This window comes from Mus musculus, chromosome 9 (genome assembly GCF_000001635.26).
Source record: "Mus musculus strain C57BL/6J chromosome 9, GRCm38.p6 C57BL/6J".
In the NCBI taxonomy this organism is placed as follows: Eukaryota; Metazoa; Chordata; class Mammalia; order Rodentia; family Muridae; genus Mus; species Mus musculus.
Window position 1 is genome coordinate 63,307,970 of NC_000075.6, and position 17,193 is coordinate 63,325,162.

Below are 17,193 nucleotides of genomic sequence, written 5' to 3' on the forward strand. Positions count from 1 at the left end.
ATCTAGCTCCTCTGGTGACCAGAGGAAGTTTAAGACAGGGTGACCCACAACCTGATAACAACACGTTGTATTTGAGCATGACTCACATACACTATAAACATCAATCAATCAGCAAATATTCAACAAAAATGAGCATGAAAACACCTCTGCATCGATTTTTTTCCTCCTGTCTTGGAGAAAGCCCTCAAGAGTAATCCCATGCATAGACCAAGTCACAGTGACAGGAGACACCTGAATGACTGTACTGTCACTGTTCTGTGAGGGCGGGGCTGCTTCTTTCATAAACCAACAGGAGTTCTGCTTCTCACACAGCATCCTGCAGAGTTAGTGAAAAGCAGGAGGATCATCCTGTGAATTATTTAGAGATAGCCATCAATTGGTGGAAATTTCTCCTGAACCAAGAAAATCCCCCGGCCATTGGCAGAGAACAGGAAGCAAATGGGGAAGCGTTAGGAAGCAGGAGAAGGTACTCATTTTGCTTCCTGGGTCTCAGAGGGCAGACAGGTGGGGGACTGGAAAGAGAAAAAGCTTATTTAAAAATATGTACAGATTACAAGGCCAGCTGCAGTGTTAACAGGCTGCAGAGACAGAGGCGGCTCTCCAGAACAATAAAGCAGATTCTCTGTTCTTCAGGCAATGCGTATCCTGAATATCTGCCTTCCTTTCCTCAGTCCCAGCGCCTCCCAGGACACACACTAGCTCAGGGCTGGATGCCAGAAGTTAAGCTCAGAGAGAAAACATAGGAGAATTGACAGAACGGTTGATTGGAGGAAGACAAACCAGTGCATTCCTTAGTAATCCAGTTTATTTAGGAAACTCTTTATTCTTAGCAGCACAGAAAGTTAAGAAGCAGCCAATTCAGAGTCAATTATTAAGTGTACTCTCTTAAGTCATCTTTGAATTGCAATGACATCTCCCGCAACCATATGCAAAACAGCTCGTGGGAACAGCCAATGAAAATGTTGCCTTAATGCTTGGATCTTATCTTTGGAAGAGGGGAGTAACAGTCAGCTGGAGAAGTTTGAGGAGTTCTGTCACACACTGAAATAGCCACAGCCATTCACAAGGAGAGAAAAGGAATCCAACTGTCAGGGAAATGCACGCTGACAGTCGTTGCCTTCCATAATAGATAAACACATTAGCCAAGTGCTGGCTGTTACAACACAAAATCCAAAGTCAAAGGCAGCTGTAGAGAAGCTTCAAATCATGGGCCAGGCCGACCTTCCTTCTGCCTAGAAGTCCACTACAGAAGCCTGACTGCCGACTGTCAAAGGAGTTAAGCAACACCCTGCAGCTGCTTATGTACCAGACCAAATATAGGCCTCATAAATCAACCCAATCTAAGACACGGGCAACTTGGCTGGGTTAAAAAGACCCAGTCATAGAAAGGGGAAACAGCTTCATGTTGGCTCCTCTGTTTAGTTGGCTGAGATGCCCCCTCTTCCTCTCATACCTCCTGTGAAGTTAATGTGGTTAGGCGTCCATATTTCTTCTGTAAGTTGAAGCAGCTCCTTCCAGCCTTTAACACTTTCCACATTAACTAGAGTAATGTCTTTTAATATATGGCCTAAATACCTTTGAGATAGCGGAAGCTCCCGTCACAGTGAACTCTCGATCAAAGGTTCTGAGAGAAGGCAATGAACAAAGCAGGGAGGCGAGAAACAACACGCCCAGAAGGAGGTTGAGTGGCTGAGCAATACAAGTGGGAGAAACAGGAACAGCTGAGGGTTAACCAGCTCGGGACCTCTCTCCTGGACATGCCTTGAGTATGGGTTAGAAGCGACTCAAAGTTCCTTACAGAGTCCAAACCATCAGCTGTGTATGGTTTATAACATGTGTGTTAAGAATCTTTCAAGTTTTCCTTGTTTTGAGAACATCATACATATATATGAGTATGACCATATGTACTCCCATTTCCCACCTTTAATCTTCATGTCCTTTGTTTTAAATAACCCACAAAGTCCAGTTAACTTTGCTGCCTTTATGTGCCTGGGTGCAGTGCCGACCACTAAAGCCTATTGGTGAATACATCCTCCAAAAAGAAGGAGCAGCACGCTCCTGCCAGTAGCCCCTCAGTATGCCTGGAGACCGCCTACCCTGCCCCATTCAGGCCAGAGGTTTTGCTGGCTTGATCAGGTGCTAGTGACCACAGCTGCTGTGAGTGACGATCACAATGGCCATGCCAGGCCCAGAAGCCAGCACTTCATGTCGCTCCTCCCATGTTCTGAGAGATAGGAGTCCAAGTCTGGGCTGAGCACTCGGCCAGTCTCTCATTCTTAGGACTCTGGTCAGTCATGCATCTCTCCATTATCTGCTGTCCACTTGGAAACTAAGCTTCCCTGACCAAGGCTGAGAGCAGCCAGGTCTGCTGGCACTAGGAGCTGGGAGTGGGGAGCACGAGAGAGAAACCTGGTTAGGAAATATTTTTATACAGAGAGGCTATTTGCTATTGCATGAAAATCTGTCAGGGAGGTGTCTTCGTCAGTCAGTCTACGGTCAAGGAGTCAAGAATGGAAGCTTCACATTTCTGTTTGATAAACACCAGAGTAGGAAGTGGATCTGGGCCCTCTGAAGCCAGACCAAGCTCTACATGAGTGTGAACTGGCTGCTTCTAGAGCACTTTTCCAACAGTCGCCCGGGCACCCTGGATATGGTTGGTGCTGATTTTTAAAAAGCAATAGGAGAAATCGATCGAATGGCTCACTTTTCAGGGTTGCATTAACTTTTCCAGGCCACTGGGGTGCAATTTACTAAATTACCTCTTCTAGAACACTAAATAGTACCCTAGTGGGTCAAAGAGTAAATGCACCTCTGAAAAGTGAGCCATTTATTCCCTTCCCTGTAGTGCCAGATGCAATATGTCCCTTATGACAGAAATATCAACCCGCTTTCATTACAAACCCAAGAACTGTCTTATACTAGATAAAATGAGTGTGGGGAAGCGAGGGAAGTGGGGGATGGCTAAAATCCGTCCTGCAACCCTGCTCACAATTGCGGGAAGTCAACATGGGCGAATGTGAAGGTCCTTGTTTACTACCCTGCCACAGTTATTTTACTTGAGACCTCAAAACTGAATAGCAAATACTCCATCTGAGGTGTCAGAGCCAGAGACTCACTGACTATTCTGATGGCCCCTTCAAGCCTACTGTGTATTAAACCTGAGCCCCAGCACCCACTGTTGTGCGGTGACATGTCACAAACAGATGGCCCTTTGTCTGTACCACACTACGGACTACATCTTACCTAAAACCAAAACCATCCCTCATTGCTCTCCGAAAGCCCGTGTGTGTTTTGGATTGCCCGAGGAGCTATTCTCGGGCAGCTTCACACTCATGAGCTATCTTAATGAAGCCCAGTTTTAGGTTTTCAGCACGGTTAGCCCTCACTCTTCTGGAAGATGGCAATGCGATGAAAACAAGACGTTTAATTTAAGAATCAACCGGCTTCTAATTAAACTGCCATAGGCAGCTGGTTGGATAAGTTTTAATCAGTTTCAATCACCTATTGATTGGTATACTGAAGCCTAAAAAATTAAAAGTAAAAGATGATTGGGGAATTGTCCCATCTCAGAACAACAGTACAGGCCTCTGTAAATAACTCCTCTTTTAACCATCAGCTAAATGAACACTTCAATACCGCAGTACAAAGTCTTCTGCAAAATTACTTTAACTAACAAGCAGAAATTTATCAGCTTCAGCCAAAATCAATGCTGAAATCAATTTGAACACTGGTTGTGTCTAAAGGGGCTCATTGGCAATTTAGGGAAATTACACCATGTAAATGCCTGTGCTTTAATTGAACAGTTCCATCAACTAGGCTGTGATTGCTGTCCATTCATTTATTTACTTCCACTGCAGCTACCACTCTGCAAAGGAATGGCTTTTGTCAGGCTGGAGCGAGGCACTTTATCTTCATTTTGTGCACTTTTGTGCATAACAGACTTTGTGGAATGGACACATCATGACCAGGTCAAAATAAACCAGGAGAAACTTGTTACTTTAATATAAAAAGGAACACAAACTACCACCAGACCTATACTACCTTCAAACAAGCAAGAAGGGATGAGGGTGCTCCCCCACCCCCCAGCACGGGCTCTGTGTTGCCGTCCTTCGAGAACATGGCATATTTTTTATTGTATATTTAGTGACTTCTAACAACATATAAATTGCGTGAGAATGTTCTCTTTGAAGAACTAGGTAACATTTTGCTCTACAGAGTCCTCAGAGATCAGTCAAAGGAAGGTCATAGTCTCTAATCCATTTAAGAAAGCACAGCATAACTTGGCCACACACATTTTCAAAGCCAGATATGTGGAAGGAGGGAAAGGGTGATGTGGTGGGGATGGACAAACTGCCTCATAAAGATCAGAAAACCCAAAACACTAACATCATTCCAGAGAAAGATTAAATACTCACCAAGTCACAACCACAAAAACCCACTATAGATAAAATTAGCAAGGAACCATATGAAATGACTAGGGGTCAGAGGTCAACATCAACAGGTCTGACACTGGCTCCATCTGCTCCTTCAAAGAGCTCAGTTTTCCAGGAAGGAGGCAGGATGGCAGACAGTGTCTACTTGGCATAGGCCATCAGTATGAAACATGAGCCCAAGTCAAAAAAAAAAAAAAATAGCAATAACTAACTCCAGTGCTTGCCCCGTGAAAAGGCTGGCACAAACCCTTCAGCCTACTCTGCTTATTTGAGGCTCCTAAATGGAAAGGCACTTGGAAGAGACTAAGAAATAATAACAAGGTCTGAGTTTGAGAGGTGAGTTGCTCTGCATCCTCAGGGTTGCAGCTTGTCTGCAATCAAATGAGGATGGAGCCTTACAGTGCTCAGCCACTTCCAACATCCTGGTGAAGTACAATAAAGTCCTGTAACTAACTGTGGGCCCTGGGGGCACAGAGGCTGGTAGGAGGCCCTTGGACTGTTTCGCTTGTGCTTCATAAGCTGTTGAGACACTTCTGATTGGCCCTTTCAGTCAGTTACCCCAGATGCCTTGCTCCGCAAACGTTCACTAAGAATTATCTTTTTTAAAAAGTTAAAAGGGAAGAAATAAGTGGTGTATACAAATTTAGCTCGGTGCACATGTTGTGGTAGTCATTCTGAGATTGTGCTTCATTTGCGACCACACCATAAGGTTTCATTTGCTATACTTTTTGTTGTTGAAATCATCTAAAACCATATCTTATTCAGAGTTCTTAGCTAACCGTTTCAAAACTTAATTATGGTTTAATCAAGCCTTTCCGTTTTCTCACTGAGCACCCTACCCTCTCTGTGGCCACGGGCTAGAACAGAGTCAGGGTATTTGAGAGTGAACATGTTTGTATTTCCTAAATACAAAAGCTGGTTAAAGTGCTATATTGATTGTGCCCAGAAGCAAGTTCTAATTTTGTCAGAACACTGTTTTCATTTTATTATGTGAATTCACAAAACAAAACCATGCACTCTGCTCCGAGTGAAACACCAAATACTTGGCTGTCATGCAAGCCGTGGACATTTTATGGTCAGGAGGATATTATACTAAGTTGCACCGAAAAAGCAAATTAATACTAAAACAAACAAACAAACAAACAAAATCACTTTAAGCTTAATATTTATAACCCAGACTCTACTGCTACCTGCCTACTTTAGTAACTATTCCTCCAATCCCATGTTAAGATGTTTAACAGAGCCAGAAAAGCAGAAATGTAACAGGAACATGGTCTCTTACATTAAAATAGCCAAACACAAGAAAGGGAAAAGGTGGCCCAAAGTTATACACAGTAAATGCCTTTGGGACTTTCCAGTGAATTATTTTCCAAAAAAGCAATTTAAGTAAAGGCCCTAGACGCTGTAGTTTACAAATATTTACTTGTGCGATATGCCAACAAAGAGACTATAATTTTCTAACATGTCAACTACTGCAAAATAGACTTAAAATTTTAGTATGTCTTAGGAGTCAAGAAATGTGCCACCTCCATTTGTACAACCAAATAATTAATCTAGGGATTCAATACTAAATTCTATGCCTTTGGATAAATAAAGAGACCCAAAGGGTAGACCAGCAGCTAGTCATGCTGTCGTAACTGTGGGCCAAGAAACTAAAGAGCTTCTAAAATTAACCACTGGACAGAGTTCACCATTGACGTACATTAGTTTCTATTTTACATTAATAAAGCATTTGCATTAATAATTTAAAATTCAGAGAATAAATGGCACAGAGTGGAACTGGCTTGGGAAGCAGCACCCCAGGCATGGGCCCAGGGTGAGCCACCTTGAGTTGTGCTCTTAGCCTCGGGCATGCCACTTTACCCCTCCTTGCTCTTCCTCGTTTGTAAAATAGCAGGGAACCATGACGGCCTCTTCACCAGGTCTACAGACCTGCTGTGACCAGTTCCTGTCCATCTGTCCACTCTCCCAGAGAGTTCTCTGTTCCAATCACACTGGCCTAGGTGTGATATCTCTGTGCCCATTGCAGAGCTTTGGTTTGAGTGGCCCCTTTTTTCTGGAAGATTCTTCGCCCTGATTTTCTCATGACTATCTGCAGGTCTCAGCTCAACTAACATTTCCTCAGTTAAATCTTTCTCTGGCACACTTGTCCATTCTTCATAACAACTGCATGGTCGAGTATCATCCTACTTTGGCACCTACTTCTTCAAGGACCCTTTGTGACTGTCCTGTCTGCTAGTTGACTGCATGTATTTACAATAGTCTTAGCACACAGTGACAGGCAGTAACTGCTAGTTCCCTGAATAAATGAATACATAACCCAGGGTAAAATTTAACAGCAAAACCAAATGGATCTGGCATAAGATATTTATGGTTGCTAGTACTACACTTAAAGGCCCTTTATTAGCTCTCTCAGACTCAGGAGGGATCTATGCAGTCAGCTTATATTCAGGTCTGAGGGATAGTTCTTTTTCTCAGCAGTTCCGGGCAATGGCCTTATCTCTCTACTTACAATAGGTGGTCCTAGAGCACCCGGCCATGGTCACCACCTTGTATTACCACTGTGTGAAGGCTCTGCTTCTGCAGGGTGGTTTTGAAAGCTCTTGGTGATTCGTATAGACAAGGCACCATGCCAAGCACTGTGAGGAGGACTGCTATAAGATGACCCAGACACAAATAGCTTGCAGAAAGGACCACATGATGGCAGAGCATCAGGGAGAGAATAGAACTCAGAGAGATACTGGAGACAAGCGATTAGCCTAGAACACAGCAAACTGTCCAGGTGCAGCAACAGTCACTTCTATGGAGCCATTTACTTTCTCTACACTGAGTAAAAGCCAACTCTACCAAGTTTCAGATCCTTCATGAGGCTGTTCCTGGTCTGTCTCTCATGACCCCACAGCTGGAGGCCCACACAGAGTACACAGTCTAGCCTGAGATCCTGTGTCACCTGTGGACAGGACTCATGGCTCTTAGGACATGGGGCACTTGACACCATGCATGCTAAGAACTTGCAGGTCAACAAATGAAAGTCTACAGAGGCACACTGCCAGGCCTGTATTACCTGCCCACATTTGTCCTTTGAACTCAAGTCTTTGTCAAGTTAATGGCAGAAAAAAATCCCCTCAAGAATGCCAAGAGGGTAAGCTACAGGATGGATTCACAGTCAGATTTCACCTGATGCAGCCTATGGAGCAGCATCCCTCCCAAGTCTGCTAATGGATGCTGCTAACGTAAAGCTTGCACCTGCGCATAAACACCCTCGCTGGGGACTTAAATTTCTCCATAAACAAAGCATTTCATTAACATAAAATATTACAAAAAGTCTTGCTATCTCAGAATTATTTTTCCCTGAAAGAGAATGTGTTAAAACATTTAGATTCAGCAACTTCTTACTTGAAATATTACCATAATGTATTGATTTTTACCAGGCTCAATTGACTGAAAAGTTGTTTGTATAGCAATATTGGCCAAACCAATATAGTAGAACAATTTTGTTACCCATAGTAATCAAGTGCATTTCTGAAGTATAATTATACTGTCATAAAAATAAAGCCAAGATACCCTTTTCCAAGCAATAAAACTATAGGGGCTATAAAACAGGAAAAAGAAAAGGCTAAATAAATGAGATTTTTAAAAATGAAATTTAGTGTCTTTCAAAAACACCACTGCCTCCTCTTCCTTCCCTTAAGCTACATTTAGAGGGGGGAAAAGATCAATACTTCAATCTCAATAAACTATTTCAATAATAGTTAATTCGAGTGGAAACACAGTCTGAAAGTCTCTGCTCAGCGACCTGTGACACCCTGTCATGTTGGTGAGATGCCAATAATCTATCATTGCCATAATGGATATGGGCGCATGTACAGAGGGAGGGCTGGGGCCACGGTGGGAAGGCATAGAGTGAGAAGCCCAGGTACAGGGCTGATCTTCAGCATCTCAGCAGCACAGTGCACACGACTGCAGGAAACAAACCCAGAACCGTAAGGGCTGCCAGGGAAGAGGGGACACATACATAATTAATTTTATTTGACAAATACTCATTGATTTTTCTGAAAACATTAATATCCCTGCTTGCCAAGTGATACCATAACGCAACCCAGCCATATGTAAGTATTTAATTTTACATTAGGAGGATGTCTTGTTGCTTGTTTAAAATATGATCTTGGCTGCAAAGAAAACGCTCTTCATTTCATTGGAAATTTAAGGTCAAGATAAATCAAACAAGCCCCCTGCCTCTCAGGTCAATATCAAGACCATTTAAAAACTACTTTTAATATACGAGATACAGGTTGGGGGGAATATGAAAGAGCAGGGTCACTGCTTTCGTCTGACATGTGCAGGCTGGCTGGCGAGAGTGGAAGTCAAAGCTTCTGGGGTGTCACGTGGTTCTAAATAAATAATTTCAGTAATAGTCAATTCGCCCAGAGTGAACCTCAATGCCTCACTCAACAATGGATGCATGCAGGCAATTTTAGCGTTATACAGACATAATAGATTGTGCATATACTGGGAAAGATACCTCCAACTTACACTCTACAGCACTGGTTCTCAAGCTTCCTAACGCTGTGACCCTTAACACAGTTCCTCATGTTGTGGTGATACCCAACCACAAAATTATATTTGTTGCTACTTCCTATCTGTAATTTTGCTACTGTTAGGAATCATGTTATCTGATATGTAGGATAACTGATATATGAAATTATACTGACTCTGTGAAAGGATCATTCGGCCTCCAGAAGGGGTCGCGACCCACCGGTGGAGAACCACTACTCTAGATGACTACGATGTCACCACAGACCACTCGTGTCTATGCCTGCTGCCCATCAGGACAGTGCCCTCAGCACTGACTGCGCTCTCACCATCAAGGCCAGTTCTGCTATGTTTTCAGGAATCCTCTGGTTTTGAAGTATTTTGCCTACTAAACAGCATTTAAATTAGGTAACTTATGTATTTTATGTAACTGCCCATCAGAGATTCTGTTTTTCAATAAAGAAACCACATTACTATAATGATCTATTAGAATCCCAGCTTCTAAGCACGTATTTATTTTAGTTGGTTTTATAGTCATATCACAGGGGCAAAAGAAGACTTTGAAACTCATATGATCTTTGTTCCTCCCTCAAGGACTGTTCCCAGCCCAGGGCTTCATGAACACCACTTAAAATAAATGAAACAGCAGAAACCAACCCTTTGAGAATTACTCTTCTTCTTATTTTCTCTAGATAAAAATCTTAAACAATGATAAATATTCAATCCTTTAAACACCATCTGGGTGGAATATATGCTACCTATTGTATCACTAAAAAGTTTACCCATACGCTGGGCCCCAGGAAGGAGCTGGAATAGAAAATTCACTACTGATGTCTAATACCTAAAGACTGGAACTCATGATCAATCTAAGACTTAGCCTAAAGAGCTTGCATTAGAAAACAGACAAACAAAAACCCAGAAATGATGAGCCTCTGGTGACTTGGGCAACTGTTAGCTAACAGGCAGCCCAGTGTGACCCCAAGACTGTGCATCCTGCACTTCTGAAGCCTGGGCTCAGCAGCTCCATCCAAAGCAGGCCCTGAGTGGCCCTGGGAGCAGAGGGTGTGTCCAGAGCCACTGTGCCTGCTAACCACTCAGGTTTCAACATCACACACCATCCAAAGGAAGGGGACAGGGACCAGTTGGCTAGGTCAGGAGATGCTATGTCATCAAAGTCTTACCACCTACAAGAGAACTACTCATTGCATAGATATCCTTGGTCTGGGAACCCCCTTCTAGGCAAATGTTCTGAATGTATTAAGCAACCTCTGAAGCTGGAGAGACAGGGAAGGGGGCAATTACAGAACTTGATTGAAAGCCCCCGCCGCTCCTGCCCTCATTCTTACTTTAGCCACTCAGTTCATAACGCTGCTCCTAGGATGCTAGGACACAGAGGAACACAAGAGACAAGGTGTGACCTTGAGAAACAGTGCTGCCTAGGGAAAAGCACAGAAGGGAAAAAAGAAAGACAAGGATCCGCTGCTGGAGCTCTGGCTTGGCTCACTTCCATTGGCACAACAGGTGCACACTATATAAGCCACTCTGGGACAACCTGAAAACAAACTGTGATACACGGCAAATACTGTGAAGCATTCAGAAAAGCACAGTGTCAGAATATGATATAATAATGTTTTATTTGTAGGATTAATTAGAGAAAATATAACATGCAGCATAGTGAAGACCTCTCTAAGCTAACTGAGTCCAAAGATGATTCTGAGATTAGTTTTATAGCTGTTTCCCCATGGCCACCCAAGGGCAGAAAATGAGGGTTTAAGTAGTGTCCACTGTCAGTACTATCATTACCAGCAGCCACCATGGAAGGTGCAAGCCAAGGGCTCGGCATTCTGTGGATCATCTCATTTAAATGTGCAGCAATCTGAAAAGATAGGTACTATTATTTTCCCCACTCTACAAAGGGAAAGGCTGAGGTAGGAAACTATATACAGATTGTCGATTCACATGGGGCATACTTAACTACAGCACATACTGCCTGCTATAGCCACAGAATTTTTGAAGTACATTATGAATCAGGAAATAAAGTCTGTCTTTTCTGTAAAAACACTGTTTCTCAGAGACAGGCCTTGGGGTAAGGGAGTAATGAAAACAAACCCATATTCTTTTCCCAAACTTGTTTTCTTGCTACACTTAGGCTATACTTCAAATCTCAATTTCTTTTATGATTCAAATTAGTAATACAAAAAAATACCAACTAAAACCACCTGCTTAGGAAAACACAGAGAATGGCTCAGACAGGACAGGGCACGGAATCCACACTACCACCAGGTCCAGATGTCAGCCAGTTTACATACTGCCAGTTGAGCAAAGTATCCAGACTGAAAAGATGAAAATGTGCCAACTATTAAATGAGATACACTGCAGCTCCGTGAGGCACCACATCACTTGAGATTTACAATGTCCCAGCAAGCGAAGCGAAAAGACCGAAACACTGGGCTTCTGATAAGCACTTAGTAGCTTTATTATACTTCCAATGGAAAAAAATTAAATAGACCCATTAGGCAGTTTTGTTACCAATGAGTGGATTTTCCAATATTTTCTTCATCTAGTTTATGTAGCATAGCCCCTAACATAATCATTTTTTTTTCTGAAAAAAAAAAAAAACCCTCACAATTTTTATAGTAAACACTATAAAAGTAAACTTGGTGTAAGAGAAACCCAACCACAGCACATTGCACAGTGTTCCTTAAAGACTTCAGGAAAGTGGACTCTCAGCTCTTGATGACTGTAGCTCTGCTCTGTGGAGGACTGAAAGCCAGGGTTACAAGAACATTGCACACTAAAACCCAGAAGTGAGGCACAACCATGGACCACTTCACACTCTCCTTAAGAACTAGATATGAACCAACTGCAGTGATACACATCTACAGTCAGGAAGCTAAGGCAAAAGGCTTGCTTGGACCAGGGAATTTAGAACCATGGCCAATGTGGTCAGATTCAGTTTCAAAACAAAAAATACACATAACAGAACTGTGTAGGCAATAGGATCCCTGAAGTTTCTTATGAGAAATCTACTAATTAAAGTAGTTTACCTTCAAGACACTGCCCTCACTTTCCAGAAGCAAATGCTGTCCCAACAGTAACAGTGGCAGTCTCAGTGACAGTCACGGTAAGTGCAGACGATGGTGGCTAAGTGAACCCTTAGGAGAAGCTGAGAGTGGCATGCAGCTAAAAGGGTCTGTGGTATTTGAAATATTCCTTGGACATGCCTGTCCCAATAAGAGGATTGCTAGTCCAGTTTTGTAGCGTAAGAGGGTTGGCAGAATATTGAGTAGGAGAGTTCTACAGATAGCAGAGGGGCTGCCGGCACCTGCTGAATAGAAGTGCACTAAAAGCCACTATACCACACATTAAATTGCTTACAAAGCCAGGCATGTGGGGCACGCTCTTCTTAATCGCAGCACTCAGAGGATGAGGCAGGTGGGTCTCTGTGAGTTCCAGGCTGGCCTGGTCTGAGTAACAAGATACAGGTCAGCCAGGGCTACACAGTGAAGCCCTGTCTTAAAAAAATTATAGAAAATGGTTATGATAATACGTTTTATATTTCATCATGATTAAAGTATTTTTGTAACAACAGTAGTGTAATCTCACATTGAAAGTGTCCTTTGGGGAGGTGGGCAGGTTACTTAGACATCCCTGTAGAGTCCCTTCTTTTTTATTTTCCTATAACAATTATACAGATGATTAATTTTTTTTAGATGATTAAATTCTTAACATCTGTACTGAAGATACAGCTTCCAGGAACCCTCGGACCTAGGTTCAATTCTAGCCCCAAAGCAAATTTGTCTCTGATTCTAATTGTGGCAGGACTTAATTTCAGACCAACAATTTATCTTATTAAACTGTCTATAGGAAAAATAATCTAAAAGATGAGCATACATTCTTTTCTTTTGCTTTTGTTTTATTGTTTTTATTTTATTTTATTTTTTTTGAGTCATGGCCACACACTGTTGCATATGCTGGCCATTAACACATCATTAAGTTTACACTGACCTCAGACAATCAACTTGACCCAGCATCCTGAGGACTGACCAACATAACTAAAGAGTGTTTTGTTGGTTTGTTTGTTATGTTTTTGTTGATGGTGAGGCAGGGTTTCACTGCATCTCTGGCTTTCCAGGAACTTGTTATATAGACCAGGCTGGCCTGGAACTCACAAACCCCCACCTGCCTCTGGCTCCTGAGTGTTGGGATTGAGGGTGTGCACGTGATGTGGAGGCCCGCTTCAGTTCTCAAAGACCTATGTTCTGGGGAGGACTCGCAGCCGGGCTGCGCCTGGGGACTGAGGCTGAGGAGATAGCTAGATCAGACGACTTATGGACTTCTTCATCCCATGTCCAGTTCCATGCCAAGGCAGCATCAGTACACAAGGATGTGCTGGGCTTACGAGGATCCAATCAGAATACAAATTAATTCTTTTATAACCCCAATTATTTTTAATATTACAGTAGCTACGGTCAAAGCACAGCCCAGTGCAGTGTGGGGCTGGCGTGTGTGGAAGAAAGCTCTGTTACCCTGAGGGCTTTCTTACAGAGGATGGATTTGTTAATTCCTAGTGGAATATTTTTCATACACCACTGCAGACTATTAAGTGCCACATATTACATTATGTAGTTTAAACTTTGCACTGCCGTGAGAGGGACTTCCCTGTCGAGAGAGCTGTTTTTTATGCTTAGCATTTTTTAATATGAAAATGAACAGTCCTTTAGGGTAAGATCGCCGCAACTGGAATTTGGGAGAGCTTTCTCACTTAACATATTCATCAGTGTGTGTAGGGACTCTCTCGGGTTGGGGGTGGGGGGACACGAGAGGGCAGGAAGCACAACAGGAAGAAGCGTTTTAATAACAGTGTCAGCACAGGGCACAGCAATGGCACTTATAAAGTTTGGCATCCACTGGGCATAACTGTGAGCAGGCGAGGGACCAGCACAAGGTGAGAACAAGCTTCCAAAACTAATAATCAGTGATGGTTAAAGAGCAAAGGCGAGCACACGTTAAACTTCAGGCACACCTGCTAATGGGGACTAGCCACCACCCACCCAGGAGAGATGCAGACTCAGAAATATTAAAAAGGCAATATAAATGCATTTTCAGGCAATTCCCGAGAAAATTGAAGCTGTCTTGCAGAATTCCAGTGTCAAATGTGGAAATAAAACCTAAGCGGTGGTGCTATGTAAACCTCTGCTATGAGGGCCCTGGGTCCCCACCACTTGGCGAAGTAAACAGCAAGTTTAGACAGAATGACTACTCACTTGTAGACTGTGCCTCCGTTGCCATGACCAAGGGTGTCTCGATACCGTATGTCTTGTTCATTCATCTCCACAGGAAAGAAAGAAAAACAAAAAGGGTGTCATGCTGCGGATGGAAATGTCAAGGAAAGCAACTCTGGGCCATAAACAACAAGCAGGCTGGGTCATTCCAAGTTCAGCTGCAAGAACGAGAGGATCAATACAACATTTGCTGTCCAATTTATAAAAGACGATACCAAGGGACAAAGTGATGGAAAGTTTAATGACAATTTGTTTGCCTGGGTCATTTCATTAAAGTTTGATAAAAGGTGTCAAAATGGAATGATATAACATAGCTCAGAAGGGTCAGGTCAGAGATACTGATAGGAGAGCGGTCTCCAGCATGGCGCAGAACTAACGTGTGTGTGTGTGTGTGTGTGTGTGTGTGTGTGTGTGTGTGTGTGTGTGTGTGTGTGTGTGTGTGTCTGTGTGTGTGTGTGTCTGTGTGTGTGTGTCTGTGTGTGTGTGTCTGTGTGTGTGTGTCTGTGTGTGTGTGTGTGTCTGTGTGTCTGTGTCACACAGACACACACAAAGTAATCTATGCATGCAGTGGAAATAAGCCAGTCCCCAAAAACTCCTCTGGTGACCCTATAATTAACATTGAACAAACTAACTAAATAATGTTTATAATTTTTTTAGAGTAGAAAGAGCTTTTCTTTGCAAAGGATAAATTAGTGCATAGCAAAAGCTGAATAGAAGTCATATTATGCTGGTAAATGACAGATCACAGGCCTACAGAGAACACACTGAGCATGTGTGTAATATCAACTAATGCTACTCCTGTAACTTAATGTACAAGACATCATGTTTTCTAATTCTACAAAACTTATACCAACAACACCACTCTTCTTTGTAATTGTATCTGGCAGGTAAGTTGTGTAAGCACCCACAAAGTAATGTTTTTAAGTCTTTAAGGTACTCCCTAAATAATCATTTATCAAATGATTTTAAGGCTAATCTGACTCCATTTGATATATTCAGTAATTCTTTAGGCACTGGTACAGTTGCATAAAAATTAACTGCCAACTTTATTCACCAAGTAGGTTTAATAAAGGTATTCTTTTCCACATATCTAAGGCTCAGGGAAAGGAAGCCCTGAAAAAAATCAATTTCTAGGGAATTGCACTACCTTGCATTGGGCAGAAAATGGATGGAGTCCTTAATTCAATATCACTTGGAAAATAATAGTTTGCTTTTGGACCATTATTATGGTAAAGCTTTAAATATCTGCTCTGTTCTAAACTCCCACCAACTGAATAAAGCAAGAGCTACATTTATCAAGGGAAATAGTTTTCTTCTATGCATTTCTGCAGTTGAAGCTTCAGAGGACTGTGATAATTAAGTGTGTGGTGCAAGCAAAAGCGACAGCTTCCTTGCCAAGCCATTTTGCCAGTTCCTAAAAGAGTATCGACAGACTCCTGTGTAAGGGTCAATTCAGCACCAGATTTAATTGTTGTACTACCTGATTGATGCAATTTACAATCAGCTAATTGCAATATTTAAGGTCAGTGGAAAAATGCTGGCAGACAAGTCAGAACAATTGCCAACTGCTTCACTATTTGAGGAAAACTTTGTTCTCCGTGACCTTTAAACTACTAATATAATAAAATGATATTTTACCCTGTAGAAAAGATGTGGCATGAAGGAAAGAAAGCCACATTACTCTGGACTTAAATGGCACCTTTTCCAACAGCATTAGCAACAGCAGCCCAGGAAGTGAGCTGAGATGCTATGCCAGCAGGCCTGCTGCTTGCTTCACTCTGATTGATGAAGGGTTCATAAACAGCAGTGTCTACTGGCAGGTACAGCCCGCCACCAAGCCAATTCCCTGAGAGCATTCCTCTAGGTAATCTAAACATGCCTCCAACAAACTAATTTGCGCCATTAACTTGCCTAACAAGATACATTCTCACTGTGGCTTGAAGTAAATCTCTAGGAGAGAGGAATTCCACCTGGTCAAGTCCACAAATTCTGAATTTGCAGCACTGAGATAAAAGGGCAGTTGGGAAGTAGGCCTATAACACAGAGCCTCTGGGCTAACAGTTGTGATCAGGTCCTCCCCATAGGCAAAGGACAAGGTATGGGTGTCTCTGACCATTTATAATCACAGCAGTACTCACAAAAGAGGAGTGGCCAGTATCATGCATGTCAGCCTCATTAGGGAAATGGGGTCATATTATAGGGGAGGGGCTTAGAGGCTCATGAGGGAGGTGGGTGGGAAGTCAAGGGAGGCGAAGCCTGATGCTGCATGTGTATATGAGTGAGTGCTAAAGATTAAGATGAAACTAAGGAATCCCCCAGACAATGAGGAAGACTATGCAAGACCATAAACACAGAGGTGGTTCTGAATTACAGGCTCTAAGAGTGTGTTTCTTTAAAAGACGACATCCATATGAAACGATGTATGCTGTTTCAAGGTATACAAGTCTTTGCCCAGAAAATGAATTGATGGTATTTCTTTTTTTTTCTTTTTTCTTTTTATAATATTAAATATAAAACACCAATGGCTGGAGAGATGGCTCAGTGGTTAAGAACACTTGCTGCTCTTACAGAGGACATGGGTTCTATTCCTAAAACCCACACTGGGAGGCCCATGATCACCTGTTCCTCCAGGTCCAGAAGAACCTGATGCTCTCTTTTCTGGTCTCTGTAGGGACTGCATGCAAATGGTGTACATACAGACATGCAGCCATACCCACAAAGTCAGATAAATAAAACTGCCAGGCATGGCGGGGCACTCCTTTAGTACTAGGAGTAGGGAGGAAAAGGCAGGGGGATCACTGTGAGTTTGAGGCCAGCCTTGTCTACATAATGACTTAGAGGCTATCCAAGGCTATATAGTAATACCCAAATAAATAATACCACCGGGCATGGTGGTGCACGCCTTTAATCCCCGCACTCAGGAGGCAGAGGCAGGTGGATTT

At 42.7% G+C, this 17,193-nt stretch overlaps 1 protein-coding gene across 7 annotated transcripts in view; it reads right to left on the bottom strand.

Annotated features, from left to right (window-relative positions):
• The window catches only part of Map2k5 (mitogen-activated protein kinase kinase 5), a 217,915-nt gene that overhangs the window by 144,202 nt on the left and 56,520 nt on the right, over window positions 1-17,193 (bottom strand). For 5 of the 7 annotated variants that reach the window (XM_006511146.2, NM_001364494.1, NM_001364493.1 and 2 more), the window contains one exon: window positions 14,234-14,298. In XM_006511146.2, the coding sequence (XP_006511209.1) occupies window positions 14,234-14,298 (65 nt within the window). Of the gene's footprint in view, window positions 1-10,581; window positions 10,843-14,233; window positions 14,410-17,193 lie in introns of those variants that run through there. The other 2 variants (NM_001364492.1, XM_030244354.1) reach the window with 2 other exon arrangements.